This window comes from Anabas testudineus, chromosome 18, assembly GCF_900324465.2.
Source record: "Anabas testudineus chromosome 18, fAnaTes1.2, whole genome shotgun sequence".
NCBI classification, from domain to species: Eukaryota; Metazoa; Chordata; class Actinopteri; order Anabantiformes; family Anabantidae; genus Anabas; species Anabas testudineus.
In genome coordinates this window covers 27474368-27502179 of record NC_046627.1, presented here as the reverse complement: position 1 = coordinate 27502179, position 27812 = coordinate 27474368, and the positions used below count along the sequence as shown (strand labels likewise).

Here is a 27812-nt window from a genome sequence, read left to right as displayed (position 1 = left end):
ACACCGGGTGAGTCAGTTTGTAAAATGACTGGATGATCTGCACACGCTCACTGGTTCTTGTCCAGCTCTCCAAACTTGCTGAGGTAAGGGAAGTTGTTCCTGATCGCCTCGAACTCATCCCTGGAGATGTGGCCGTCGCCATCAGTGTCAAAGTTCTTGAAGACTGACTGTGGGCGTGAAAAAAAGTGCAAGTACTAATGAGTACTAACAGTTTCACTTCCCCTTGACTTTACCTAACCTTAGAGCAGCACTAAAACACTAGAAGCAAAAATGGCAAACACAGTCTAACGGTGCATTGGTGTCGATACAACCTAAAGCATATCATTCTTAAAAAACTGATTAATTCAAGTGGCACATTAAAGTGAATCAAGTCAATATTTTTTACACATTTCTTTTACAGTTTTTACTTCATTTCAGCCTCTGCAAAGTTCACTGGGTTGATGACGAGTCAGTTGGGACTATTGTGTCACTGGAATAATGAAACCACATACAGCCTCCCTCTAGTATCACCTGTAGAAACCCCACTACTTCTGTAGATGAACAAACTTTTGCAACTTAATTGAAAAAGTGAAAATACTACTAAGCAAAAAATTCAGTCTTGGTTTTCCTGTGCCATCACACTGGAGACCACATGTTACTGTTACGCTGGAGCCCTGAGAGGAGTGTGTGAGGGTGCTGAGGAACTCACTTCCACCATCTTCTCTATGTGCTTCTTGATGATCGTCGGGTCGGCGTTGGGCTTCACAGACACAGCCCACTCATCAATCATAGGGGGCTTGGGGTCAGGCGCGGGAGCAGGGCTGGAGTTCTGCTGCAGAACCAAGACACCAAAGACCATACGATCAATATTAACACAGGGAGGAAGAATCTGTCTTCTTACAAAGATCCGGAAGTGCAGACTGCACGGTTACTGCGGTGGAGAAAAATGTCACGAGAGAATGAAAATAAAGATTTCCAATATGCATATGAGACTTTTTTATACCACTTTGTACACAGAACATACTGTACATGCACATTCTCACACAATTTAGTGCTTTAAAATCCAAACAGTGGGACACAGGATGTTTTAAAACAAGGCCAGACTCAGATTATTAGTTGTGCGAGCAGCTCACCACTGGCTTTCGCGGCTCTCTCTGCAGAGACATCTGGTAGATCTCCTCCTCTGTGTGGTACTGATCCAGAGACACCTGCAACCATATAGCTTGTGATTAATTAATTAACATGTAAGCATCTGTGGACTGTTTTAAGATAAAACTGTTTGATTGAGTTAAATTAGAAACTCCAGTGACTGACACATCAGATTAGATATAAGTCTGTCTTCATTCAACTCACCTCAACATTTTAAAACATTTAGAGGAAGCAGTTACTTTATTCTGGTGCAGAAATTGTGCTTCCAGTAGTAATTAGGTTAGTGTACTATACTAACACTGCATCCTTGAACTGACACTGTCTTTCTGTCATCACTTAATTGACACACGATGACACTCGAACAAGCACATGCAGGTCAAAATTAAATATGCATACTTAAATACTTCAATACAGTACAATATCTAGAAATGTAGGACTCTGGAAAGCTTAGATGAGATTTGCACCACTTCCTTAATTCCCTGAATTTATCTTTACCACAAAATAAATACATTCCTGCACAGCTCCATGGCTGTAGCACCCATGGAGTAAGTAAACTGTAAAGGTTAATAGACCAAATGAGGCTGTTATGTGACCTAAGTGACCACAGATTTGATTTGTGAAAACAGATGTTTGCAGGTGAAATACAAACAAAACTATCTTCATGGCTACACGCTACTATATTATACTAAATGTGCAGGTGCACTTAATGAGTCTGTCAGATCCAACACCTCACCAGGTATTCTACAAAAAAGCCTGTTTACACACGGCCCTGTTAATTACAGGAGTTGGTAAGCAGATACCGCTTTTGCACGGCCGCTATGGCAACAGGTGAGAGAGCAGCATCTATTTTTTGCTCCAGTAAACACGTCGCAAGGGTTAGCGAGGTAGACGAGCGCCACACGTAATGAGCCACTGCATCCATTGTTGGTCTCCAACGATTCCACACAGAGCTCTTCTCCTGCATTTCCTGGGTTGTATTGAGTTGAAGTGGAAAGTGCAGAAGGAAAAAAAGCCTTTTTTCTCGTTTCTGATTTACAGTATTTCAGAGCAAAGGTTAACTGTAATTTGTTCACCACATTCGTGGCAACATAATAGAATCTCCTTCATCTGAAAGGCTGATGACCGAGACTGGAGGAAACAGAAAGAAAATCGAATGTGAAACCCATGTGTGGTTTGCTTATTTATCTACACAGGCATGCATTCGCCTTTTTTTTTTTATTATTTTGAAGGATTTATTGACTTTCCTTCCTTCTCCTCGCTGTGAGCCAAGCAACACTCACACTAAATTTACTGGCATAAGCTAATTGGGTATTGACTCTGTCCAGCAAATGTCTCTGATGCTGCTTTCATTTTAACAAGAAAAACCCAGAAAGCCAGCTGTAATCTCACAGGAACACCTGTTGATTTCTTGGGATTGTTTAAACTCAGAAAGTTCCCCTTCTCTAACAGTAAACTCTTATCTGCATCTGCCATAATGCTGACACACACACACACACACACACATAGAAGCTTAGAGTGAAGTGCTACAGCACTGCCTCAGCTTTGATGCTGAAGTGAAAGCTGGGATCAGCCTCACTCAGTGTTCCCAGTTCGAGAGCTTCCACTTAATATATGATGAAAACTCCCGCTGTGGTTTAGCTGCACCAAAGCGTTTGCTCAAACATGGATAACACTCTTAATATAAAACGTGTACATTTCCTACTCCTTCTAGCTGAAATATTCCTTTCCCTACGTCTCCCCAAGCACTACTTGCTCTATCTAGTTTAATTTTCTTTCCTTCATTTCACATTTCACAACAAATGTACCTCATGAGGCAACAACACGTTTTCCAGGGACTGTTTCCTGGTGGAATCTTCCATATAAGACAGAAAATGAGTAAGTGAAATGAAGCTGCAAAACGACTGTGCTAAAGAAACACTTTTTCACAGTAATGATATTGTAATGATAGTCTTTATTTCAACGCCTCCTCTTAGAGCAAAACACTAAAACAGATATGACAACACAAAACAAATCAGTACAGCTATCACAATGCAGTGATGTGATCTGTACCATAATTGTTTTAAAGTGTTGTTTTAAAGGTTTTAAAATAATCGCTGTTAGTCTAATGAGTGCAATTAATGCAGATTGTTCTGCTCACTCCGCTTCACATTTCTGTAATACTCTGAATGCTTTGGTTTCATACTGTATAATCTCTGGCAGACTTTCTCCCAGTTGGCCACAGCGGAGTCTGCCAATCAAGTCACAGCAGAACAGTGAAAGTCTGTATTTCAAACTGGCTATCTGTTACGCTGGCTGGACACAGAGTGTTCATCCCTCCCAAAGTTTTTCCTCCTACTTCTCTGCTGTCCGGATGGTTAATGAGACGTTTCGAATTATTTTGCACTTCGTGATGACTAACGATCTTACAGCACCTGGTTCAGGTGGTGAATTTGCCCTGCACAATGAGTTGTTTGCAGTTGCATCTTTAACTGTTCAGTCAAACAATTATCAGTGCAATCTGTTCTTTGCAGGTACATACCGTATTTAAACCTGCATGAACTAACATAATTCCAGACACTATTTGTTATCTTGCTTCAGACCCTCCATCCTTGCCATTAGTGGAATTTCAAGGAATTTGAAGTTTTGAGTTTAATTTGTAAAAAGAAAAATCGAAGTTTATATGTATTTCTAACAAGGTCAGAAAATTGCATTTACTTTGTATATTGATATTAGTAGTGTAATTAGTACTAATTCTGAAACCGAAATAAAAACAGCAAGACAAACTCCCACGGTCTTGTGTCACAGCAAAGAAGGTAGTCTAAGTTGGCTGTGCAGATGCACGTTAGAGTCTCTTTAAGCACAAAATGTCTGCAAGTTCGATAAAGTATCCTGGAAATCTGACATTGCTTCTATTAGGAGAGCATATTATTTACATTTGTGTTCAGGCTTTGCAATAAAAAAGTAACATGAATCCTCTGTCAGATGCAGGTCAGGCGCGCTGCATTCAGGGACAATACAGACTGTACTGTACATGTTTTGACAGCCCCAGAGAACAAAAATGATAATCGAGTTATAAACCAAAATTTGAATTTGGTGAATTACTGCATACCCAGGAGTAGTAACATTAGCAGCAAACCTATTTTATCCAGGATTTATTATGAGGCGATGTGAGCAGGCAGCAACACTTATAACTAAAATTAGTTGATAAAAGGTTAAGTATCAGACTGACAAGGACACCTGTTTCTGTTTCATTCTGTTCAGTCTTTGAACTCACCGTCAGCAGGTTGAGCAGGTCTGTGTTAGAATCAGTGTTAGGTGGAGTGGTCTGGATGAGCGCCAGCTCCTGAAGGATGGTGTACAGCTGCTGGGTCTTAGCCAAGTTGACCCTTGTCTTCTCTTTGTCAGCCCAGTCTGGCAACGCAACATGCACAGCTATCAGGTCCTTCAGGTGCACGCCTAGGATGGGGAATCGGAAGCCAGAGCATTCGGAAAAGCGTTTGCGGTACTGGCTGTAGTTCCCACATGATGTCACCAGTTCGATGAGGCTGTTAAAAACCTGTGTTGGAGTGAGACCAGGGGGACGAAATATAATTGAGAGACACAATGCCATGAGATAAAACTTGGCTGCAAACAGAGAGCCTGCTTCAAGAGATTGGAAGAATCGAAAACATTCTGGGAAACTTTGCTCCAGATGGACTTACATAACTGACAAGACACAGTAACTCTCCAACTGTTGCATGTAACTTTCCAATCATATGGCTCGAATTCATCATTTTAAAAAGCCACTGTGTAGGAGTAATGTGCACAAATAAAGAGCTTGGCAAATCGCGCTGCAGAGATGTCGATTGCTGAATCAAGACTCAATACCACTTCTTAGCTAAGTGCGGCGACATGCATAGAACATTGGATTTGTCTTCTTGTGTCTGGCAATGGATGCCAGCAGCTACTGCACCTTATTGGTCTCTGCACTGATGTGGGCCTGCGTGTCTTTGAGGCGAGAGATGGAGCTGTTGCTGAGGCCGCCCACCACTGCCATCAGCGTGTTGAAGTTCTGCAACTGCAGCAGCTTCTGTCGACGGAGACGGAGATGGAGAGAGTGTTAGGAGGGTGAGAGAGGAGACAGTGATTGAATGTGTAAGCCACTGCCAAAAACGGAGGGAAGGTGGTGTAGGTTATAAAAGATTTATAAGGAGACAGATAGATGTAGCAAACGGAAAATAAAAGCTTTTCGAAGGTAAAGCCAGAAACTTTTGGAGTAGTGTTCAGCAGCCCACGTGTACATGAATCTAATCTGAGCATAAAGAAAAATAACCTAATGTTCTAGCCTGTCTGTGTTAAAGTCAAGCACACTTTGTGAATGGCACTCTGCAGGGCTCCACGCTGCCCTTCAGCCTGCCTGGCATCTAGCAGAAAATCAATGGGGTCACAGCTGTGTGGGAGGGCTGCCAGGGGGGATCATTTGATTCAGCTCAAACACCCTTTGGAATCGATTAGCAAAGCAGGATGGAAGGCAGCCCTGCGCTTGCGAGGGTAGATTTCAGCTAGGCATGTGACTGTCAGCGAGGCCTGGGAAAGGTTTCACTGTCAACATGCCAGGTCTTTCCACCGGGTGCAGAATAAATGCTGCGTGTACGATCAGGCTGCGGAATGGAGTTCATACTCAAATAACTGTCATATCACACAGCCGATTGGTGATGTGGGGATTTTTCAAAGCCAGAGGCGCAAATACAAACACAAACAAGACACTGTGAAACAAACTGGAATTGAACTTTTCAATGCTCGTGAAAGGGACGTCTTTTTGCATTTTAAATTATAGCACAAGTCCCCGCAGTACAAAAAAAAAAAAAAAAGAATTAATGAACATGAGTCATCTGTGTGTGCTCCCTAGAGGGTGCTGAAATGGGACGCAACCAGTGCACCCTGAGGGAAGCTCTGGGAAATGTCAAGTATGTCGAGGCTGCCTTCTGTGCCGCCTTTGAATACATTTGAAATCGGCGTGACCATGATTTTTTTTTTTCTGCATGTGCTCAAGCTGGACTTGTCCGTTCCAAGGTTTAAGGCATTTCAAATTGGCAATGAAATGACGAGGGAATTTCCTTCCCTAATGGATGATCTGTCTCTGATGTATCTGTGCTCGCCTGTTCTGTGCAAATAACTGCTGGACAATCGATTCATAGTAGTAAACACTGACTATCATTATGTGGATTGATACAGTAAACAGCTGGGTAATGCTCTCTGGAGTGCTAAAGGCTTAACCTGTCCCAGCTCGACCTTCTCAAACATGCAGTACAATGAAGATCAATGTGTGATTTATGGACAGGTTGTCTGTTCATGTGATTGATATAAGAATCAGTTCATGTCTTCACCTCTACACTGTTGCAGATCCACAAAATACTGGAAAAAGAACTAATGTTCAGTATCAAGGAGAGTGAAAACACTCAGGAGAGCCCTGCTGAGGTGTTGGAGCACTGGTGTATGCTGACAGAAGGAGGTGGAGAACCCTGCTGAGACCCGACTAAATAAATTATGAGTGACTGAAGTTTGTTCTGCAGATGAAGAGGGACAAATACAATGAGAGCAGACTGAGAAATCTTTTCTCTACAGATGAAAACAATCTCAAAGTAGATTTGCAATTAGCAATGAGGATGAATTCACAGAGAGCTGCAGGATATTAGGTTGAATATTCTTCTTCTGCACTTCCTATGGTTGACTGGAGCTTCCTTGCAGAGAGGAGACGAGTGAATTGTGGCGTAGAGGGAAAACTCAGCCCATCTGGCAGACCAAAGCAAATGATAACATCAAGCTGAAATGTTGTCAATTACTCTAGAGCCCGGGATGCCACTTTTAGGGATGCCGTGTCGTGAAAGGATGACAGTCTCCAGGCATATGCTCAGAGACCCATATAAGGCTGCGAGCTGGCAGATTTGTTTGGGAATCGGCAGAGAAAGACCAGATTAAGTTAAGATTAGGATTGGAGCCATCTTGACCTTGAGATGACCCCAGATGATTGCGGCAAGTGAGTGAAGGGAGGCGATACAGGGATACTGACGAATGGCGAAAAGCTTGCATGTCACATTTATTTTTATCCTTTCAAATAAATGAAAGTTGCACATGTTCGTCCATTACTTGAGACAATTTGCAAACCCCATAGGCCTATTGAAGCCTTTGGATGATGACAAAAATGTATCACCGGCATCAAAGCTGTTTTCCTTTAGTCCTGGAGATGCAAGCTTTCCCCTGACAGCAGCATTATCTTAGAGAGCTCGGCTCCTTAACATGCTAATACCACCAAAGCCTTTTAAAATGAAAATGTGTTTTTTCTTTTCTCACAATTTGTGCCACCTAATGGGAAATTAAGGTGTCTTATGTGTGTGGGTACAAATCCTCAATGTCTCTGGTTTAATCTTCAATTCACCTTTTTCTCCCTGAGCACAGGCAATAACCTGCAATCAGTCTGCTTCTTGATGCACACCAAACCCCCAAACAGCGCTCTGTCTTAGAAATGCCACAGTAAGCCATCTAAATGGGTCTGACAGACAAACCTGTGCCACTCTGATGAAGTGGGAGATGACGGCGGCTCTCTGCGGAGCGGTGGGCTTGCTGAGCACCATAAGCTGAATCCACTGGGAGACACTGTTGAAGAGCGTAATGAAGCGTTCCAGGATGGGGTTATCCACCGTGCAGCCATGCATCACAAAGCTGTGGTAGTCCTGAAACTAAAAGGAGAAGTGGAGCATTTGGATGATTCTTTTTTTAAAAATGTTTTTTGCACATGCCCCAGATTTATAGAGATTTGAAACCAAATTGAGGGCGATCTCCCTTAAACTTGCATTGACTAAAAACTATTCTAAAATGATCTTTCCTGCTGAGAGTTAGATGAGCAGATCAACAACGGTCTGATGGATGTACTGTAGATTTCTAGTTAGAGGCCGTAGCTGTTTTGCTTAGCTTAGCACAAAGACTGGACTAATCAACACATTTAATTCATACTAAACTCAAATGTCAAATGAATGAACAACAAAGCACACAGCTGGCTTATTCTGTGACAGTTAAGGATTAAAAATCAGTCATTCTGTCTTATTTGGACATAGAGCTGATGCTCTAACTTTCTATTTATTTGTTTTATATCAAATCAGAATCTCTCCTAGACGAGAAGCACAGGGCATCATCACTACCACCGCCTGAATGTCGCCATCATTACTTTCACATTTCAATCCACTGTAAAACAGATTCTGCACAAACCCAGCCTTCGCCTTTGCCTCCCAAAATTACACCCAAACAGCAAAATGTTTCCAGACAACAAATATAATTACTGCCAGTAAGAGCTGATTTTAACCTCTATTGCTTAGCAACCACAACATGCCTCCAGTATGGCATGTAAACACCAAATTACTTCTAAAGTCAAAGAATACAGTCGATGCGCAGCTTGAGCCGCGGTCTCACAGGCTGAGGTCAAACTAACCAGGATCTTGCAAAAGGACTTGTACTCCAGGTAGGTCAGGTGCTCTGCCAATTCACAGGAGTCCAGGTGGTCGAACAGCAGGGACATTTTCCTCTTTTTGGACACCGATGGGACACGTTGAGTCACCTGTCGCTTCCATTTATATGATGGCCTGACAAGGACGATAAAGCACGTTTTGGAACAACATCATAATGGAACCAGAATATTTTTCTCTAAATGCAGAATTTATTTCTGCAAGGTCATAATGTCATTTGCAAAAGTTCAGCTGCAGTAGTTCACAGATTTTCTCCAACCAACCTCCTTATGGAGCACTAAAGGGAAATTGATATCACACTGAAAAGCCTTTTATTGCAAAAAGAGAAGTCACTGACCCTGCATAGCGCAGCTCAACAGAGCCTGAGAAGAGGCAATAAAAAGGGCACAGTGACATAAATACCCACAGACAGAAACATTCAGTCACACTGTCAACAACGAACACTGCTTTCAGCAGCCAATTCACTCACACACTGTCGAGGTCAATGAGCTGACTCTGGTGCTCGTTGCCCTCAGTGGTCAAAAGGTCTTTATAGTCTTTGATCTGGTCTGCCAGCTCTGGGTTCAGAGTGAACTCTGCTGGAAACTCAGTGATCCAGTACCTGCAAGGCAGAACAAAGGATTTGAGAAAGAGAGATGATGAGAGGTACTCATAAAGGAAGGTAGACTTGTTCACATCTACCCTGCACAATGTGATTTTGTTTGAAACCATTGTTTAGCATGAAGTTACAGAGAGACTTTGCTCAAAACTCGGTCAGTCAATATTCAACTGAAAGTTGTCAGGAAGAGAAAAATAAAGAAAAACAAGGACAAGCTCAGAAAGAAGTGGCAAAAGTGAGACAGTAATCTGCAGCTTATTACTTGACAAGGTGGCATATTCTTGTTTGGCGCTCAGCGGTGCAGCTATCCTCTTGAGATCTGACCCATAAGTCAAGGTGCAACCTTGCTGCAAAATAATTGTAGTTACCCTTTCTTTAACAGCAAAAGTATTAAAAATCTCATTGTGTTTTAACAAGCTGAAATGAGTTTATAAAAAACACGTTTACGCCATCCTGAACCCTTAGGATGGGATCGGGCGTTCCTAGGTAGCAAATAACATTATTTTTAAGGATACTTGAGCACTAGCTTCTTAGCCATGTCAGTTGAAGGGATGTACCAAGGGTGCATCATGAGGAACATTCGGACCAAGGAAGGATCCTTCAAAGTGCCCTTCTCATCTAAAACACAAACAAAGGGTGTCACGTCAGCCATCATCAAGAAGCTAATGGCCCACCATCGATGAGCATGCATTGATTTAAACGCCCTTTACATTTTTTATAAAAAAAAAAACATTTTACATTAATATGAAATAAAAATAAATGAATAGATACATACAGTAAATATTTGTTTTTACTGGCTCACTTTGAAATAATCGACCAAAGAACAAGCAACTCAAATGACCAACCAAAAGCTTGGATGCAGGCTTCGACCAGCTCGTCCACTGTGGCCGACTGCTCCGACAATATGGACTCCATTGTTTCCTTTCCTTTCCGTCTCGATTCTCTCGTTTCCCTCTGTCTGGGGTGACTTGCGTGCCTCGCGCTGCACACAAAACAAGATGAAAAGAGATGATCAAAGGCAGGAAAAAGAGAGTAATTATGAAGCAAAGAGGGAGAAAATGAAATTCACAGTAGCCACTGCTGCATGTTTGGAATAGTTGTGTGGTCAGTTATTTTGCAGGCTGCTTCTCACTGTGAGTGAGAGGAAGATCATCACTGCCTGTTTACATTTCGGGCTGGTATCATGGTATTTTCTATTCAATTTAATTGGGATATCTGCCTGTCAATGTCATCCCATGCTAGTGTGATGGTTTGATTTGGCTCAACAAATTGAAGGTGTCAGTTTGCAAAACCTGCTCTGCTTGAAAGGGCACAATTTAATTGGTCCAGCTTTCAGTGGAAAGTTGAAATGCCTTATTATGAACTAAAATGTTGAGAGGCTTTTATTTTTCATTTTCCTTTGGGTGAAATGTGAGGCTGGGTGTTGTTTAAAATGTTTAGATGCTGGTGCCAATATGGGAATTGAGTGGAACTTGCAAAAACAAGACCTTTTTGGCTTCCTTACACAGCACAAACAGCCAGATTTGTAGAAAGATAAGCAGTGACTTAACAGTAAACATATGACCCAATAAACAAGAGCAGAAAAGGCATCCAATTCTACGTTTCTATGTACTGTCTGATACCGAACTACTTAATAGTTATATCCAAGCCTAACATAACATGACAATTAAACAACACAAACAAGACTTGACTTTTCAGTATTTACATTTAATGCTTCTTCTTTTTAGCTCTACGTGTAAAACTACGTGTATTTGTCACTCCACTCTTTTTCGACACATTTGCCACCTCCTGTGAGGTTCAACATTTAACATAAAGAACACACAATACTAGTGTTGTTGTAGTGAAGTTGTAATTCAGTATTTTTATGTTTAGAATAAAGTTACTTTGACGAAACCTACATCAATAGTGAATACAGACATTTTTAAAAACAAATGCCAATTTAAGTGAGTGCTCCTTCCTGTATCGGCCTTCAAATGTCTTTAATGTCCACAGTCTCATTTAAATTTACACGCTTATGACTGTGAACTTTAAAGCCCTGCAATTAGGCAACATGTTGCACTATAAATTGCAAATTTAGCTTCAAATAAGGTCATTTTGGTGGCAAGGTTTAATAGCACGTAGATAATTCAGTCTGCTTTGACCTCATTGTGGTAAAAAGCCACAAGCGCAATCAACAGGAAACCACAATTTATTATCTGTACTTGACATGTTCCAGAGCAGCTGGCATTATACAGCACAATCCAACAAGGTTATGTACTAAAGGCATAATATTCAGACACGAAATGCATGATGACATTTGGTTCTATTTGCAGCAGTAAGCTAAGACGGATTGCACACTAATATTTTTTTATGGTGACCGAGCAAAGTAATTGTAATGCATAACAAAAACAACCAGCATAACGTCCAGTAGCATGTTTACAACAATAAGTTACTACCTAGAGAAGTATATTAAAAAGTAAGAAAACTATAACTAATGTCTTCTACTGCGTCTGCTATACATGTTACATTTCAAAATAGAGATACAAGCAGTGGAGGTAAACGCGAGGTTGTGTTCGTTCGAGTAGTAAATTTAGGCCACTGTGCAGTGAGAGTAGGGTGTGATGAGTATGTACACGTATCTATTGTCTCTGACACAATGAAGCCTTCCATTGTGCTGCAATTGAGTGTGGCGGACACACTCAATTACAGGCTTCACAAACTGTCTCAGCCACACACACATTTCTGAAGAGAAGGGGGGGGGGGGGGGGGGGGGGGGGAGAAAAGATGGAGAAAGATAGGGGAGTATGAACCTAAAGCTTTAATCATCATAATCATAATCATCATAGAGCAAGAGTACGGGAAGGCCACAATGACGATAATGAGCAAGAAAATGTGAAATAGTAAATCTGTGCCAGTGCAGTGAAATCATGATAAGATAAAGTCCAAAGAAATATAGAAAACAGGACCACAATCAAAATGTTGTTGTTGCTATAGATAGACATGAAAGTTCCTCGGAGGGATGCTAAGGTCACCACAGGAAGTAAGTCTGAGATCTGTATAGAGCAATGCTGCAAGTATGAAACCTCAAAGGAAAAAAAAATCACAAAGACTTTCTATTGTGACTTATGGCCATATGTAGATCCTCCCAGAGTTGAGACCACTATTCCAGTCTCATCAATATAATGGGAGAGTGGTCTTCAGGTGCATTATTACACAACAAGAGTTATTATCAGTGACGAGAGTAATCTAGAGTAATCTGTGAGGTGATATGTGACAAAATTGTCATCTGTTTCGGTTCCTCATTTCTACTGTTCAGTTCAGAACAGTCTGTCCTCAAGAGCTGGATGAGGATATAAAACCTACTTTCTTCACAGATGCAAGCGCCGACTGTCTGTATCCCTCGAAGCCTATAGCACTGGAAAAAATAAAGTAAAATTAAACTATAGTTGGAGTGTCTTTCTGTAACACCTTGCAAAGCCTGTGCCTGTTTTTCACCCAGTCTATTCTGGCACTGTGGCACAGGCTGTGCTCGTCTTGATGATGGTGCCATCTTGCCATCCAGTCGAATACATACACCATTCATCATCTCGCTGACAGGAGCTCTTTGTTGTGACCCGACCCAGAGAACAATTCTCTGAGCTTTCAGGAGAATGCAGAGACTGATTTATCCTGATCCTCCCCACCCGCCACCCCCCACCTGTTCTTCAACTATTTTCCCCACAGCCTGATCTCTGATAGGTAGCACACACTGTGAGGGCTTTAGTGTCATTCTTGGTTGCCTGGTGACAAGGATCCAGGGCCATCGATCAGGCAGATTATGGTGCAGCAGGGATAAAGGGAAGTTGATGGGTGCCTGGTCAGTGCTGGACATTCAGGATCTGCTGCTGGTTTAGCGGACAATGAAAATGTCACCTCATCTGGCCCGACAAAGAAAACCCCTACTGTTGTGCTTCTGTTTCCCCTATTTGTTAGTTAGAAGCCAAACAGGTTAATTATAGCACACTTCTTGTCCTTGACTTGAAAAAAAAAAACTTATGAATACATAAATACACACACACGAAACAAAGTCTATTTCATCAGGTACTACATTTTTTTCTTTGTTGTGAGAAGTAGAGAAGTTAGTAACATTGCATCTGAGGTCTATCAACTTCTGCTACAGTGTGTTGTAGTGTGTGAGGCATTCAAGGACACCACACAATGCAGATCAAAAGCTCAACCCCAGACAAAACCCCAACTTTTTTTTTACTGCTACAAACTAGAGGGTCAGTTTCCGAATGTTGATGATGAAGTGAATTCCCAGATATCAGGTTTTTGAAGATGTTATCTCTTTGAATCTGTACATGAATGAGACCAAAATGTGAACATTTCAGATTTCTACAAAAAAAACTATTTATGAGGCACATGTGGAACAAACCAGGACAAGATCTCTACAGTCATGTTTTTAACAGTAACAAGTTCAACTGTGTTTAGTACCTTGTTTTGTGTCTGTAAATCAGTCGGCTCTAGTGAGGGTAATGTGGGGTGGCTAGTCGACTGACAGACCGACCTTATTCTGGTAGGATACATGTCATGAAAGGAAATGTCTGTACAGCTATGGGATGGTTTGTCATGAAATTTGGTTCCTAGGACATTCCTTTTCCCTGAATTGTTTTTACATGTCATTTTAATACTTACATATGATTGGTTTTTCTCACCTCAGTTGTTGTGTTTCTGAGAGAAACTTCCCTGTTGTTAAACCATTTTCCAAAGAATTTCACTATTATTTTTCCAGTGAAATCACTATGGTAAGAGTGAGCTTACCGCAGCTAGTTAAAAGCTTAAGATATGCAATAACCGGTCCAGCCTGGTGGCACAAAGTGTATCAGACAATCTTTATTTTTGCATGGTAAATATGTTTATCTGAAGGGAAGGCTGGTAATCCTTACTTGGGAGCTTTATCTTAACTTTCTGTCCTGCTGAGGCCGTTGAGCTAGAATTACAAGACTGCCAAAAACCTATACAAACTCCACTTCTTCATATTACACCCACTTCACCCTTATCTCCAGCCCAACACCCCCAGTTTGTTTCAGGAAGTTGTAGCAAGGGTGCAGAATGATAGGACAGATATAGTCCTCCAAAGGGGCCCACAGAGGCGCTGGTGGCAGGCTCTATTTACAGACCGCAGGGTACTGAGAGCAGGAAGGGAAACATTTCCTTTTCCCTGGACACGCAGAATGTCACATCTGTGGGAGGGCACCGGCTGCAAACTGAGATTAGCAGCTACAGTTGCTCCTTAGGGAGGGTGGGAGGAGGCGGAGGGAGGAGAGAAGGAATGAGAGAATGGGAGATTAGGAGAAAAACTGGGAGGCAGAAGACCATTGCACTTCACTTCACTTCAGCTCAGTAAAACGTGGAGAGAGACTGCTAGCTGAAAAGGTGAGGGGGATCAAGCAGGGAGGGTAATGATGGAAAACACAACTATGCAAGCAGTCCTATTAATACCGTACAAGCAGCCCTTTTTCATGATTTCATGATAAGATAGCGGGGGATCACTATGTCTTGCTGGGACTTAGCAGGCGCTGTGTAATGGACTTTTTAATGTCCTCCAAAACACTGAAAGTCACGCACCCTGCTCCACATCTGGCACCCTCTCGTGTCTCACATTTCAGGTTTCTCACTTCAAGAAGAAAAAGTGTGATGCTTGAAAAGAGAAACAGGGCACTGCTGCAGATCCCCTGCTGACACACTGTTTTCACTGCTTTGTTTTGGAGCTCAGACTTCCTGCTCAAACTTCTGTCCCTACACCAGATGTGAAAGTTTGCTTCATAACAAATACCGGAAGGGTGTGTTGGTATGCGTGTGTGAAATGTGGCAAGTGTGTGTGTGCATGTCCTCACTTTTCTACACAGTCTTATTGGCAGTAGCTTTGAGTTTTCCAAGTATAATGAGTACTGATTACTTTTACGCATGCTTTCTCTCTGCATGAGGGTTTATCCTTACTTCGTCGGCTACTCGCTTTACACGCGCTCACCTCTTGCTGTGTGATGAGTGAAACATGAAGCCACATGGTGAAGTGTGTGAAAGAGCAAACGTGACACATGAACTTTTTAAAACATCTCTTGCAGTGCAAGTGATTTCTGCCACCTGGTCAGAAAAGGCCTCGGTCAGGGTTCATTTTCTGGTGTTCTGCCATGCTGATGTCAGGAATCTCACTTCCTGTTGTTACACAGTGCTTCACCGTGGGTGGATGAATTCAGTAGCATAATATGAAAACATGGTCTTTGCCAAAAGATGGTATCTTATTATCAGACATGAGACCATTATGGCAAACTCAATAATTAAAGTCTGTGTGACTTTTTTCTACAACCTTTTACATATTTATATTACAATAAATATAAAGCCGGTTCTCTTAAATAGTTCAGCTACAATAAAGTTACCGTACCTTTAAAGGATAGCAGTTTCAAGTTTGACATTATTACATGTATACTGTAGCCTTATTCTTGAAAAGCTACAACATGCAACAAGAAAGTTGAGAGGAGGAAATTACTTTATTTTAAAACTTTACACGTTTAAACTTTTCCTCCTTAGAATGAATTATGTCATTGCCATCTTTGTTTTGATCAAAATGATGCACTTCTGGGACTGAACCAGATTGTGTTTGACACCAAATAAACAGCAAATAACATAGTAAGGTTAACATGTTACTGCTCTATCATATTGGTACAAAAGTGTTAAAACAACAATTGCTGGCTTAGGACAAGTATCTTCCAAGAATCCCCACAAACTTGTTTTAAGTTTTTAATCTCTTACTGAGATTCATACTGTGCCTACATTACTTGTATTAGCCCGATTAGTGTAATATGCAAATTATGGCTGATTACAGTTTCATTATGACATGAAAGAAGTAAAAAAAAAAACAACGCAATCCACACTGAGGATTCAAATCATTACATTTTTTGTCTTGTGTTGCATTGTGTATTTAACTGAAAATGTAAGCCATTTACAGAATAAGCCTGGAGGCAGCAGAAGACCACCCTCTATGCGGAAACATGGAGGTACAGCTGTGTAGCTGTTGGAAAACATCCACCCAAAAAAAAAAAAAAAAAGCCTCTGGTTAGGCTCATGCAGCAAGTGATGCAAAACCCTTCATTTTCACAAATTCAGCTTTAGTAAGATATGTTTGTGGTTTGCAGATACACATTGTACAACTGTGGACTCATTTGTTCTTTGCAGTGTTTACCTGCTTCATTTCCTCACTGAGCTGCTCACTGAGCTGTACAGTGGTTTTACACAACAGTCATTCTGAACTACTTTCATGTTATGTGTAAATGCTGGGAGTTTCACATTCAGCCGGCCTTGTTCTTCATTACCCCCGCAGGCTTTGTAACAGCATTACCTCTGGCTAGTTCCTGTTTATGTATTCCTCCTTAAAACAGCTCGCATCCCTGAGCAGACCACAAGCCCCACGATTTCCTGTCATCATAATACAACATTCATTATGCACATTCAGATAAAAAAAGCGTGAGAGTTTACAGAGTGCAAACAGACTGATTATGAAAACAATGGAGAATGATTGCCCTTTTTTGACTGCAGGTGCAGGTTAAGCACAGGCATGATACGCCTATGTCAATTTTCGATTCCCCTTCTGAAAGGGAGACACACCTAACATCTGGCGTGCCAGCTAACTAATCACAGCCATGCAGTCACTATCACTGTTAATCACTACCTATAGAAATCACTAGCTAAGATAGAGCACCGGTGAGTTTCGATCCGACCTCCCACCAGGCTCATCCACTAGAGCATTTCACCCTGACTGAATAATTCCACCCACAGCTGGATTTATTGCTCTGCAGGTCCAACACTTCCCCTTCCCAGCTACAGTATTTTGCTCTCTTGTGTCTCTCCCTCGGTTGCTGCATCTCCCTTGTGCGTTCCAGCTATGCCTTTAAAGGTGAGGAGAGCAGAGTGACAGTACTTTGCAGGGCCTGTGCCCTTAATGGGAGTTGAAGAGGTGACAGCAGGGAGAGGAGGGACAGAGATCGAGTAGAGATGACTATTCTTCTTGACTGAACTGCGCGAGGAAAGCTGACCATTTGCTACTTCAACATAGTCTGTGAGGTTTCTCTGCAGTATCAGACATTTCCTGGTTTGTATAGAGATCCACTCACAATTAGCCTACATCCACATCACAAGTCTCAAGTCCAATTTTTTAGTCAGATCTTTTCTGTGTTGACAGGGCAAATTCATAAATTTAGATGCAAAGCGAGCCAAGCCTACAAGAATACTAACGACAATCAAATCATGCAATTTCCTCAACTTTCATTCCAGTTTGGGTTGAACTGCAGTTTATCTGTAAATTACCCAACAGGTTTCAAACTTCCTCATTTCTCCGCTGACTCCCCCGTCTCTGCTGTCGTTCTCCTCTATTTTTGTGTGTGAGTGTGATGTGTGAACTGAATGCAATATGAGAATATACAGATATCTGAGATGTGAAAAATACATATGAATGCTTGGCTGACGTTGCCAGACATTGGACATAAATCATATTTTGGACCACGTACTAAAGTGACCCAGATCTGATCTGAAAAAATCCAACTTGGTTTGGTTTCAAAATTCCACATCCATGTAAAAATCAGACAGAAAACAACCAGATCTGTGCCACAGTAAGCTTTTAATGTGAACACAGTCCAAATTGCTTTGTTGTCAGAGTTTTGGACTGACCTACCAAGTTAGTGGGAGTCTAACCAGATCTGATTCCAACTCTGCCTACACTGTGTGTCTCTAAGTTTGAGTAAGTCTGGCAGCACACTCCTGACAAACAGTTACAGATCCAGGTGGCCGGGGCAGCAATATTTGAATTATGTTACTGTCACTCAACCATTATCCGAAGCAGTGAGGATTCCACAGTTTAAATCCAATCATCACGCCTTGATGTGAATGTGACCTAGCAGGTAAAGTGTGAAAGGATGATACAGGTAATTAGGAGTGTAGTACAGGCGACATGGGAGTAGATGGGATTAGCTAATGAAAAGTGAGATAGGGAAGGCAGAGAGTGCATCGAACCATGCGCTCCAGTGATGGCAAAGATCCAGCGCACGTGTCTGAGCTGCTGCTCTAGTCGGCTCTCTGTAATTATTTTCTTCTTTGCTTGATCTTCCTCTTGTGTAGATGGATTGTTGTTTCCCTCTTCCTCGCTCTGTCCTTCTGTTCTGCCTCATGGTTTATTCCTTCCTCCTCCTCCTCCTCCTCCTCCTCCTCCTAGGTTTGTTGCTGTTGGTCTGTTAGCACTAAGCAGCAGTCATTCACAATGGATCCAATTATGCTCAGTTTACCTGATAAGTGCAACACTGCTGCAGGTTGAGGTGGAGGGGGGGAGGAGGGGTGGCTGGGAGTGTTGTTAAATATCAAGGGTGAGCGCTCCAGAGGCCTGAAGTAATTGCACTGCGGCAGCAGAGGAGAGAGAGGAGGGGCAGAGATGCAGAGGCTTTTTTGAATTACGTCTACTTGATTTTACCCTTATTCTGTTGCTGCTTTGAATCCTCGAAATCCTTTCTCTCTTTTTTCGACATCTTTCAAGTCAAGCACCACTTCACTTGTTGGGTGCATGAGATCACAGAGTGCACGGGTTACTTTGAGGTACCTGATTGCCAATAAACCCCTCTAATAAAATGGACTTCAGAGTAATTGTTTTTTATGTGTTCTTTGGGGACAGATTTGTCAGTTTGTTCTGCACCTCCAATGGTTGATGTCAATTTGCATTCCCTGAATTAGACGAACGACCGTGCACAAGGCAAGCTTGTCCAATATTCAAAATAGGAACTGTTATCAGCAACATGCAACTCCAGCCAAAGTAGCCACAATGAAAGCACCGAAACTTCTGTGTCACGACACAGATACAGATACGGCTGCCACTTTCAAATGTCCGGACAGTCAGCCAGTCACAGCTTACACGTCAAATCCTACAGCTCTGACACCAAAAGCATGGCCTGATAAAGCAGCAAAGAAGCTGCAGCCCAAGTAATCAGCAGCCCTGACACTCAAAGATGCCTCCTAATCCCTGCCGCTTCGAGGGTGGCGGACGAAAATCACCTCGACTCGCCACAGTCTGACAGCTGCAGCCTGTGTAAAAGAACAGGTGATGGCGTGGGGAGGGTGGCGGGCTGAATGAAAATAAAGTGAGCAAGGTAAGTCTGACCTCTCACTTGTTTCATTCAGAAGCTGAGGCTAAATAACAATAAGCTGGGATGTGTGGCCTTGACTGTAACTCCTCTCTCTTCACGAGGAGATGTCATTACCACACAGGTGTTCATTGTTTATTAGCAGAGCTGCTGTGGATATTCAAAGGCAGTGTGAGAACATTTGAGGGGCACCACAGCGAGCTCTCAGCCAGATGAAAATGAATGGGGAAGCCACAGGTTCGAACTGAGCTTCTGCAACAACCCTCAGCATTAAGCCATACCTGCAAACAGTTTCTGTTTGTTTGTTTATCATCATGTTCATGCTAGTCAAAGCAGGACTATGACCCTGCCACTCCCCTGATGTAATTTTATGAACAGCTCCATGTTGCTCCTCCTTCCTGCAAATGGCATGTGCACACAGCCCACACAAAGTGCACAGCCATGCATTCTACTTGAGATGGATGCAGATTTCCAGTATGTGTCATCAGCTGTGGTGCTGCAGCTTTAAGCACATGAGTGGGAACAGTGCCTAGAGTATGTCACATATCAATAAAGATACAGTCACTCATTTAGTGTTTTTATGAGCTGGGTAGACTGCCAGTGACATGGTGTTGCCATCCTGGTGTAGCTCTGTTAGTCATTAGCATGGTAGATGCAGACACATACACAACAACTGTGAGTACTTTGTGCAAAACGAGGCACAACAAGCGCGTCCGTTATTCGCGGTTGGTTAAAGGTGCATTTCTCGGGGCTAACATCGCTGTGGTTCATGCTGCACGCGGGCATGACCGTGCATGATCATATCTAGTGTTGCAAGTCAACAGTTGGCTACACAGTCACATCCACGTACAACAACTAAACAAGTAGTCACATTCTTTCCAGCGGACATCAAACGTGCGCGTAACAGGCAGATTTCCTCAAACAATCAGTGACATCTGTGAGCAGCCGTGCGTAAAAAAAAATGTCCAAATGAGCTCAAGTAGGCTCAGTTTGAAAGCATGAGAGTCAGGAGACGTTTCTTACCTTTAGAGTTTGAAGGGTCCCATGTTCTCAGAGGAGAGGAGTGAGTGGAGTGAGATCTGAGCTGAGAAAACGTTACATCACCAGCACCGAGCAACTCTCTGCGCCTGTTTGGTTACCGAGTGGGAGCACCAGGTCACGCAGTGATGGGAGCGATGATCGAAACGCGCAGGAATTCATCAGATGGCATACCATCAGATCTGTCTCCGGAGTTAATGCTGGCGCTCCTCTGAACGAGCCATGCGGGGTTACCTACCGCATATTAAGACTACAGCGCGCTAAAGTCCATCCCTGGCGCACGGGAAAGTTAGTTGTGGGCTCTTCTGTGTTTGTGCGTGTGTGTGTGTGCTGAAGTGGCTGAGCTCAGTCATCTGGTCACAGCTGGACCGCGTGTCAGCCTTCTGCTCGTGTTCCAGCTGTGCACAGCGCACAGTCACACTGCAGAGCTACAGTCCCGCCTATTGGCAGCATCACAGCAGCACCACGGTCCGTCAACACGCGTGATGCGTTGGAGCAGCGACGCACCAGCAGACACCAGCACGGATGCATTGGTGATACCAGTGCCTCATTAAAGCCAAACTCATCAGTTCTCAATATCTCAGCTCTCACAGTTATGTGCAGTAGCATGCAACAACTTCTCTGAGCGTTTGTTAATAGAAATAGAAAAACACAGTAAATGAGCTACCAGCAACCCACAGGCTCAATTAAAGTGTACTGAAGTGTTCTGACTCAATATGTTAACATAAGTCAAAGGCTCCATTATCAAAACACTATCTGTTAATTTGTCTATGGTAGCCCATATGGTGAGATGTAAAAAAAAAAAAATCACTTTGTTTTAAGGAAGGAAATGACATTACAAAAAATGTTGTACTGTTGTTTGCTCTAGGAAGTGACTAATAAAACATATGAATAATATGCTTTACTTAACTAAAGTACTAAAGTTGCAAGAAGTTAAGTTAAGTTAAGTTGAATTAAGTGAAGTTAAGTTGAATTAAGTTAAGTTAAGTTGAATTAAGTGAAGTTAAGTTGAATTAAGTTAAGTTAAGATAAGTTGAATTAAGTTAAGTTAAGTTGAATTAAGTTAAGTTAAGTTGAATTAAGTGAAGTTAAGTTGAATTAAGTTAAGTTAAGGTAAGTTGAATTAAGTTAAGTTAAGTTGAATTAAGTGAAGTTAAGTTGAATTAAGTTAAGTTAAGTTAAGTTGAATTAAGTGAAGTTAAGTTGAATTAAGTTAAGTTAAGTTGAATTAAGTGAAGTTAAGTTGAATTAAGTGAAGTTAAGTTAAGTTGAATTAAGTTAAGTTAAGTTGAATTAAGTGAAGTTACAGAAACACATTTTAAAATGCTTATATGTACATACTTGTGTATGAAAAATGAACACGTAATGTAAACTTGGGTTCTCTGCCATTACAGGCTGCAGGAGTTGTGTTGCTGTGGCTGTGTAGGTGATGTCATGTCTAAGAGGTTTAAAAAAAAAAACAAGCCAGACCAGCTGTTGCAAGCTCAGACAAACTGGCCCGCCGGGAAAATTCCAGAAGTGGGATTTCCCACCACTTGATTGCAATATGATGGTTTTTATCTGCTTTCTTTAAGGTTGGGTCTACACTGTTTGCTCTGTAGAAACATGTAAATTATCAACACACAGGCCACAGTATCACCTGTTGTTGTTGCTTTCAAGGACTCTCCTCTATGCAGTATGCGATTGTCGAGTATTTCATTACAAAAAAAAAAAAATAACTCGCAACTTTGATAATTTCTTAAATTATTAATAATGATTAATTGGGGCGTGACTTTGCCCTTTTTTTTTTTTTTTTTTTTTTTTTTTTTTGTTGGAACAGCTGAGTCACAGCTATAGTATTTAGTGGAGTGTAGTCCACTCATCATGAGATTGGGAGAGTTTCGACAGCCGTGAAGGCAGCATCGCGTAGCCCTGCCCCTACCAGGAAGACGAACACAGGCGACACAGTAGGTGCTGTTTGATTCACCATCGTATGTAAAACATTTATTTCATAAAGTTTATCCGACATCATAAATGTGCCGATGTTCTTCTGTGAATTCTTGTTTCTTTATCATAGAGAGAAGTGATTATTTTAAACGTGTCAGCTATAGACTACAATACAGTCTAATCTAGACTCTACTTTCAGTGTCAGGTTACTGTACTTTTATAATTTATAGTAATTTATAATGTAGCCTTATAATAGCGCCGTATATCACAGCATCAGTCCGTAAAATGTCATAGTTTATATCTCCTGTTATCCTGTAGCCCAACACTTAGTTCTTGCACATACAGGTAGTTAGTAGTATTGTTTTGTAGTGTGTAGGCTACATATACAATAAGTAAGAACATGTACAGCACTATATAAAAATATTAAGATTACATTACATGAATTGTTCTTATTCACTACAGTTACAGTTTAAGATACGTTCTTTCTCTCTTCTACATTTATTTTCTCTATCACTATAAGAAGAAGACAGTCAGCTGTTTCACTGGGTCAAACACCAGGACAGGCCAGCTCAGTTAATCATGTGATTTATTGATTAGTTAATCACGTTTTGAAATTTGCAGACGCGATGGAGCAATCACTTCCCAACAGCAGTTAGCTGTCACTCATAGGGATTCCCCTTCCTGAATCACAGTAATACAGGAACAAAGGTGAAGAGGCAAAGAAAAGAGGAACGTCCTGTCATCCCAGGCAACAACCACAACATCTGTGTATCACAATGGACAGCCATGAGGTGGGGGTTTTACTGGAGGAGTGTCTCAGAGCAGCAGAGGCAGCATCTCTGCAGTGCAAACAGCCCACTGAAGCAGAGAGGATCGACTTCTGCAGCTGCACAGGTCAGACACAAGATGGTGATATTGGCTCAATATTCATGTTGGCACAAATGCAGTTCAGGTTTGGATTTGGGTGAGTGTCAAGACATGTGGACAAAGATATTCCTTATACATCAGTGAATCCAGTAGAGCAGGTTATTTTTATGGAGCAGATGCTTTTTAGTAGTGCAGCTGGAAAGATGCAGTAAGAGCAAAGGTAAAGGATTGTTGAGGAAAGGAAAAATATTTATATAACACATTTATTACCAGAGAAGATTCAGTGTGCTTCACACCAAAGACAACACAGCATGCCAGTTTTTTTTATTTTTTTTATCTTTGAATGATTCGAAGACCAGAACCAGAAGACCTAAAACTTCTGTTAAGATGGCACAAGGAGAAGACAAGAAGTGGACATTTGTGTTCTACCCACAGCTAATCCAAACTGATGTCGAAGAATGAGGAGTTGTTGTGATCTAAAGCAGTTGTTGTGATGCTGGCAACATAGGTCTAAAAAAATCAAGTCTGAATCTACTACTAGCCCTGATTTCATTGGCAAAATGATGGTGGCATATCTTGTGTTTACATACTATTTGGCCATGACGCAGCATGTAGAATCTAAATAGCATCAGGAATCTGTGCATAATGCCAACATGTTGAACAAAGTTCCTAAGAGACACATAACATGGTTGTCCTTGTAAGTAGAATGCAAAACAGTTTAGTACTGCACCATAATGCCCTCATCACATCTAACTAGATGTTATGGTCAGTGGAATCAAATGGTGCACGCTCTTCTATTAAAGCTGAGATAGACATGTTATCATTGTGAACTTTGATTTGTAGGTCAGTTATCACCTTTGAAAGGTCTGGTTGGCACGGGAAGCAAAACGTTATTGACATTACTCATAGTAGCGAATGGTCCAGATAAACTGCACCGACCTCAAACACTCAATTCAATACATTTATTGGTCTTTATTTATTTCCTGTAGACTCCCTTTGTGCAGAACTGGCCTCTCTCCTGCAAGAGGCAACGGATATGAAGTGGCCCTTTGTGCCAGAGAAGTGGCAGTATAAGCAGTCAGTCAGTGCTAATGACAAGACCAACCTGAGTGACCTCATCAGCAAACACCTACCTGAGCTACTGGTAATAAGCACAAAGCTAAGTGATGAGTGTATTGAAAACAATAACACACTGTATGTTTATTAGATAATGGGATCTTTCCTCTGTTGTCAGGCTGTTTTAAAGGCTTCCATCGTGGCTCAGGAGGCCTCTACAGCTTTGGCAGTGGTCTTCTTAGTGGACCGCTTCCTCTACTGGACGGATGATTCCAGCCGCCTGCTAAAGATCACCAAGTTACTCCACAGACGTCATCGTGACGCTCCTGTGGCACCTCAGCTGGTCATAAGACAGGCCAGGGTGTACCTCAACTCTGGTACTTTATTCTGGGATTGGCAATATGGGTCTGATGATGATTCTTCATTACTGGTTTTAGTTTCATAGTGGGCTACTGGCTCAGCATACACATAAATTGATGACTAACACTGTATACATCATCCTAAACATTATTTTGAGAAATCTAAATAAATGTAAACGTAATTATTTTTTCCCTACAGGCAAACTGCAGAAAGCAGAATACATCCTGAGCAGTCTCATTACTAACAGTGGGGCAACAGGTAGGTTTCTGGCCGTGTCATTTTAATCACCTTTAGTGATGGACTGTAGTATATACTACAAGCTTAACAAATACAGTAGCAGGCATTTACTGCATTTTTAATATACAGGTTGTTGGGTATACCACTCTGAAAGTGACAAGGCGCTAGTACAGGCTGTTAGTGTTCAAGTGCGTGGAGTGATTTTGCAGAAGCTAGGTAAGCTGATTTATACTACTAAATAAAACAATACTCCCACTTAAAAGCTACTGCTGCAATGAAAAAGTTTCAACCCCCAGCGCAAATCAAACCTAAAAGTGTCATTATGTGTTGAATTGGAATGAGCCACTTGAAATGTTGGTTGTGTTGAACTATTTAAATTGTTCTTGTTTGGTTTGTTTGTTGTAAACAGCTGAAAGTTTAAAGATTTTGCTAATACTCCTACAATAATTTGCATTGGGGGTTGAATTATTTTGAGTGCAACTATATTTTTGCACCTTCTTTACTATTATTGCATTTGGTTTTAGGCCTGTGGCTGGAAGCTGCAGAGTTAATCTGGGCTTCTCTGGTTGGTTTCTACGCACTTCCTCAACCTGATAAAAAGGTAAAGCTTAGGCGCATCTATAACATTGTTCTCTCAGTTGCTACATCTCCGGCTGGTAAACACACTTCAAATCTTTGCTTACAGGGAATTGGAACGTCTCTTGGAATACTAGCCAACATATTGCTGTCGATGAATGATGAGGACTTCACTGCTTTTAGGACAAATCCACACATTGAATTGGCAAGTCCAATTTATATAATGTTTTTACATTATTGGTTTTAAAAAAATGTTTTGTCCACATTTCTGGGGTATTTTTGTAATTTGTTATTTATTTATTTACTTTATTTAATTGTATTTTTTGAGCAGTCTTTACTTGGGGATGATAGTCATCGTCTACTTTCAGCAGCCCAGGCAGCAAAAAGAGCAGTGATATACAGCCAGTACAATTCATTCTATGTGTTGACTGGTGTGGTAAGTCATTCTTTTGTCTGGTCTCTTGCATTACTTTTGGTGGCTTGTAGTTGATATAAATAAATTTAATAAAAGTTGCATAACAGAGATAAGTAAAGAACCGGAGAGAACAGTTCAAAGAGGCTGCTGAGAGGCTCTTCTTGTTTTCTAGGCAATTCAAGGGACCTGCTTGTTATCGTACAGTTTCTCCGTGGCGTGCCCTGACTCCCAAAGGCAGTCATTTCTCATGAAGGCTAGAGAAGCATTTGCAATTGGTCTACTCAGCAAATCAGAGGGTGAGCTGGTCACCAGTAAGCAGGAGCTTCACACCTTCCTCAAGACTGCATATTCTCTCACTGTTGCTCATAAATGGCTCGGCACTCCTCGGGAGGTTGTGGCGCAGGCGACACAAACTTGCCAAAAAGGATTGGCCATTTTCTATGACTACTGCCATGCAGACACAGAAGCCAGAGATAGCCTCTGTGCTGAGATCATGAATTTGGTTGCCCAAGTCAAGCTTCTGTTGCAAGTTGAACCTTTCCTTAACTCAGACAAGGGGTCTTTCATTCCGGATAGCTACAGAAACATCGAAGGTACATCAGTAAATTTTACTCTGGAAGGATTCTTTAAGGTGATGCAGAGATTCCACAAGTACCACGCATCACTGTGCAAGACCAGCAACTCCAAATGTAAGGGGACTGGAGATGAGATAGATGGAGCAAAGCTGTGTATAACTGCACTAGGGACAACTATTGGTACACTCAACACAGAATGTACCACCGAGACCAGCAAAGTGTCAGCAGATACACCCAAACATTCAGATTCATCTGTTGTGCATCCACCTCATAAGCCTGACCTGTGCACCACTATAGATAGCACAGATAACGTTGGCTCTTCGTGGCAGAACCTCTCCTTTAGTAGCTCTGGGTCTCCTCGACCCAGCAGCAGTGCATACACTCAAAGCAGTGGCGTCGAACTAGAAGCAAATCCAAGGAATGTGAGTTGTCTGACCACTGAGATCGAGGATGAAACATCTGATGGCTTAATGCAAACCACTGACAAAAACAAGGCACAAAATATTCATGGGTATAACTCTGGTATCAGTTCTCAAACAGTCCCAAGATCTGCAGTACCCTCCACTTCCTCCTCCAGTGTGAGCAGTGATTCAGAAAAGTTCGAAGTAATTCAAGCTGGAATAGAAACACTGGACACTGTGGAGGACTGGATTGATGATATTGCCAGTGTGGCACAGATACCATCAGCAGCTGAAACAACACCACAGTCCTTATCCCAGCTGAATCTCAGTTCATCCTCCATCTCTCTCACTGACAGTTTCAGCTCCCAGTCATCATGGGAGAAAATCTCGGCTGACCTGAAGTCCCCTACAAACGGAAAGCATCAGCCAACTAGCCTATCAGTAGAAGGGCCCGGCAAAAGCAGCAAGTCACCCGAGTCTGATGGGAGCTTCTTCCTCTTGGACACTGTTGATTCTGAAACCAGCGATTCACTTCATGATCCCATATACAAGAACCACACACCTGGAGGGGAAGGACCTTCCTCTGGTCCACACCCTCAGGAGGGTCTTAATGTTCACCCAAAAATGGACACTGAGATTGATTCTGTATCAACCAAACCAGATGCTAAGAATGTTGTTGTAACACCACAGCCAAAGTTTTCCCATTGTGCCTCAACTGAAACCACAGATAGTTCATTTGAGATGCTGGAGGACAATTCAAGTGGACGGTGCAGTGAAGCCCCTTCTACAGAAAAAGTGAACGTTCCCCAGAGGAAGAACCCCTCATGCTACAGCTGCCTAAAGCACAACACTCTAGCTAGTGCTGTTCCTAAGGCCCAGTATTCCTTGTCACGTCAGGATTACCAAGCTCTTCTGGCTGGAGTTTGCAATGAATGCCTGCTGAAGAGGCTGCACAGTAACAAGACACAATTCAAACTTAAGGAGCACAGAACTGCTTACAGTAAGTTATGAAATCCCCTTGTTG

The 27812-nt window shown here is 41.9% G+C and overlaps 2 protein-coding genes across 11 annotated transcripts in view; one reads left to right on the top strand and one right to left on the bottom strand.

The window, feature by feature from the left end:
* Positions 1–20946, bottom strand: part of LOC113157156 (RAS guanyl-releasing protein 2) — a 31504-nt gene extending 10558 nt beyond the window's left edge. The window contains exons 1-12 of one of the 2 annotated variants that reach the window (XM_026352462.1): positions 20361–20946; positions 10047–10183; positions 9717–9819; positions 9464–9520; positions 9073–9204; positions 8570–8720; positions 7650–7823; positions 5060–5176; positions 4382–4663; positions 1113–1187; positions 689–811; positions 52–167 (exon numbers count right to left, since the gene is read on the bottom strand). In XM_026352462.1, coding sequence (XP_026208247.1) covers positions 52–167; positions 689–811; positions 1113–1187; positions 4382–4663; positions 5060–5176; positions 7650–7823; positions 8570–8720; positions 9073–9204; positions 9464–9520; positions 9717–9819; positions 10047–10116 — 1400 coding nt within the window. In that variant the 5' untranslated portion in view covers positions 10117–10183; positions 20361–20946. The remainder of the gene's footprint in view (positions 1–51; positions 168–688; positions 812–1112; positions 1188–4381; positions 4664–5059; positions 5177–7649; positions 7824–8569; positions 8721–9072; positions 9205–9463; positions 9521–9716; positions 9820–10046; positions 10184–20360) is intronic. The other variant, XM_026352461.1, reaches the window with a different exon arrangement.
* Positions 20947–22194: 1248 nt separating this feature from the next.
* alpk1 (alpha-kinase 1) overlaps positions 22195–27812 on the top strand; it is a 7762-nt gene continuing 2144 nt past the window's right edge. The window contains exons 1-11 of one of the 9 annotated variants that reach the window (XM_026352456.2): positions 22195–22345; positions 22923–23195; positions 24158–24312; positions 24403–24601; positions 24783–24842; positions 24951–25037; positions 25346–25422; positions 25507–25602; positions 25729–25833; positions 25985–26014; positions 26087–27788. In XM_026352456.2, coding sequence (XP_026208241.1) covers positions 23078–23195; positions 24158–24312; positions 24403–24601; positions 24783–24842; positions 24951–25037; positions 25346–25422; positions 25507–25602; positions 25729–25833; positions 25985–26014; positions 26087–27788 — 2629 coding nt within the window. In that variant the 5' untranslated portion in view covers positions 22195–22345; positions 22923–23077. The other 8 variants (XM_026352458.2, XM_026352454.2, XM_026352451.2 and 5 more) reach the window with 8 other exon arrangements.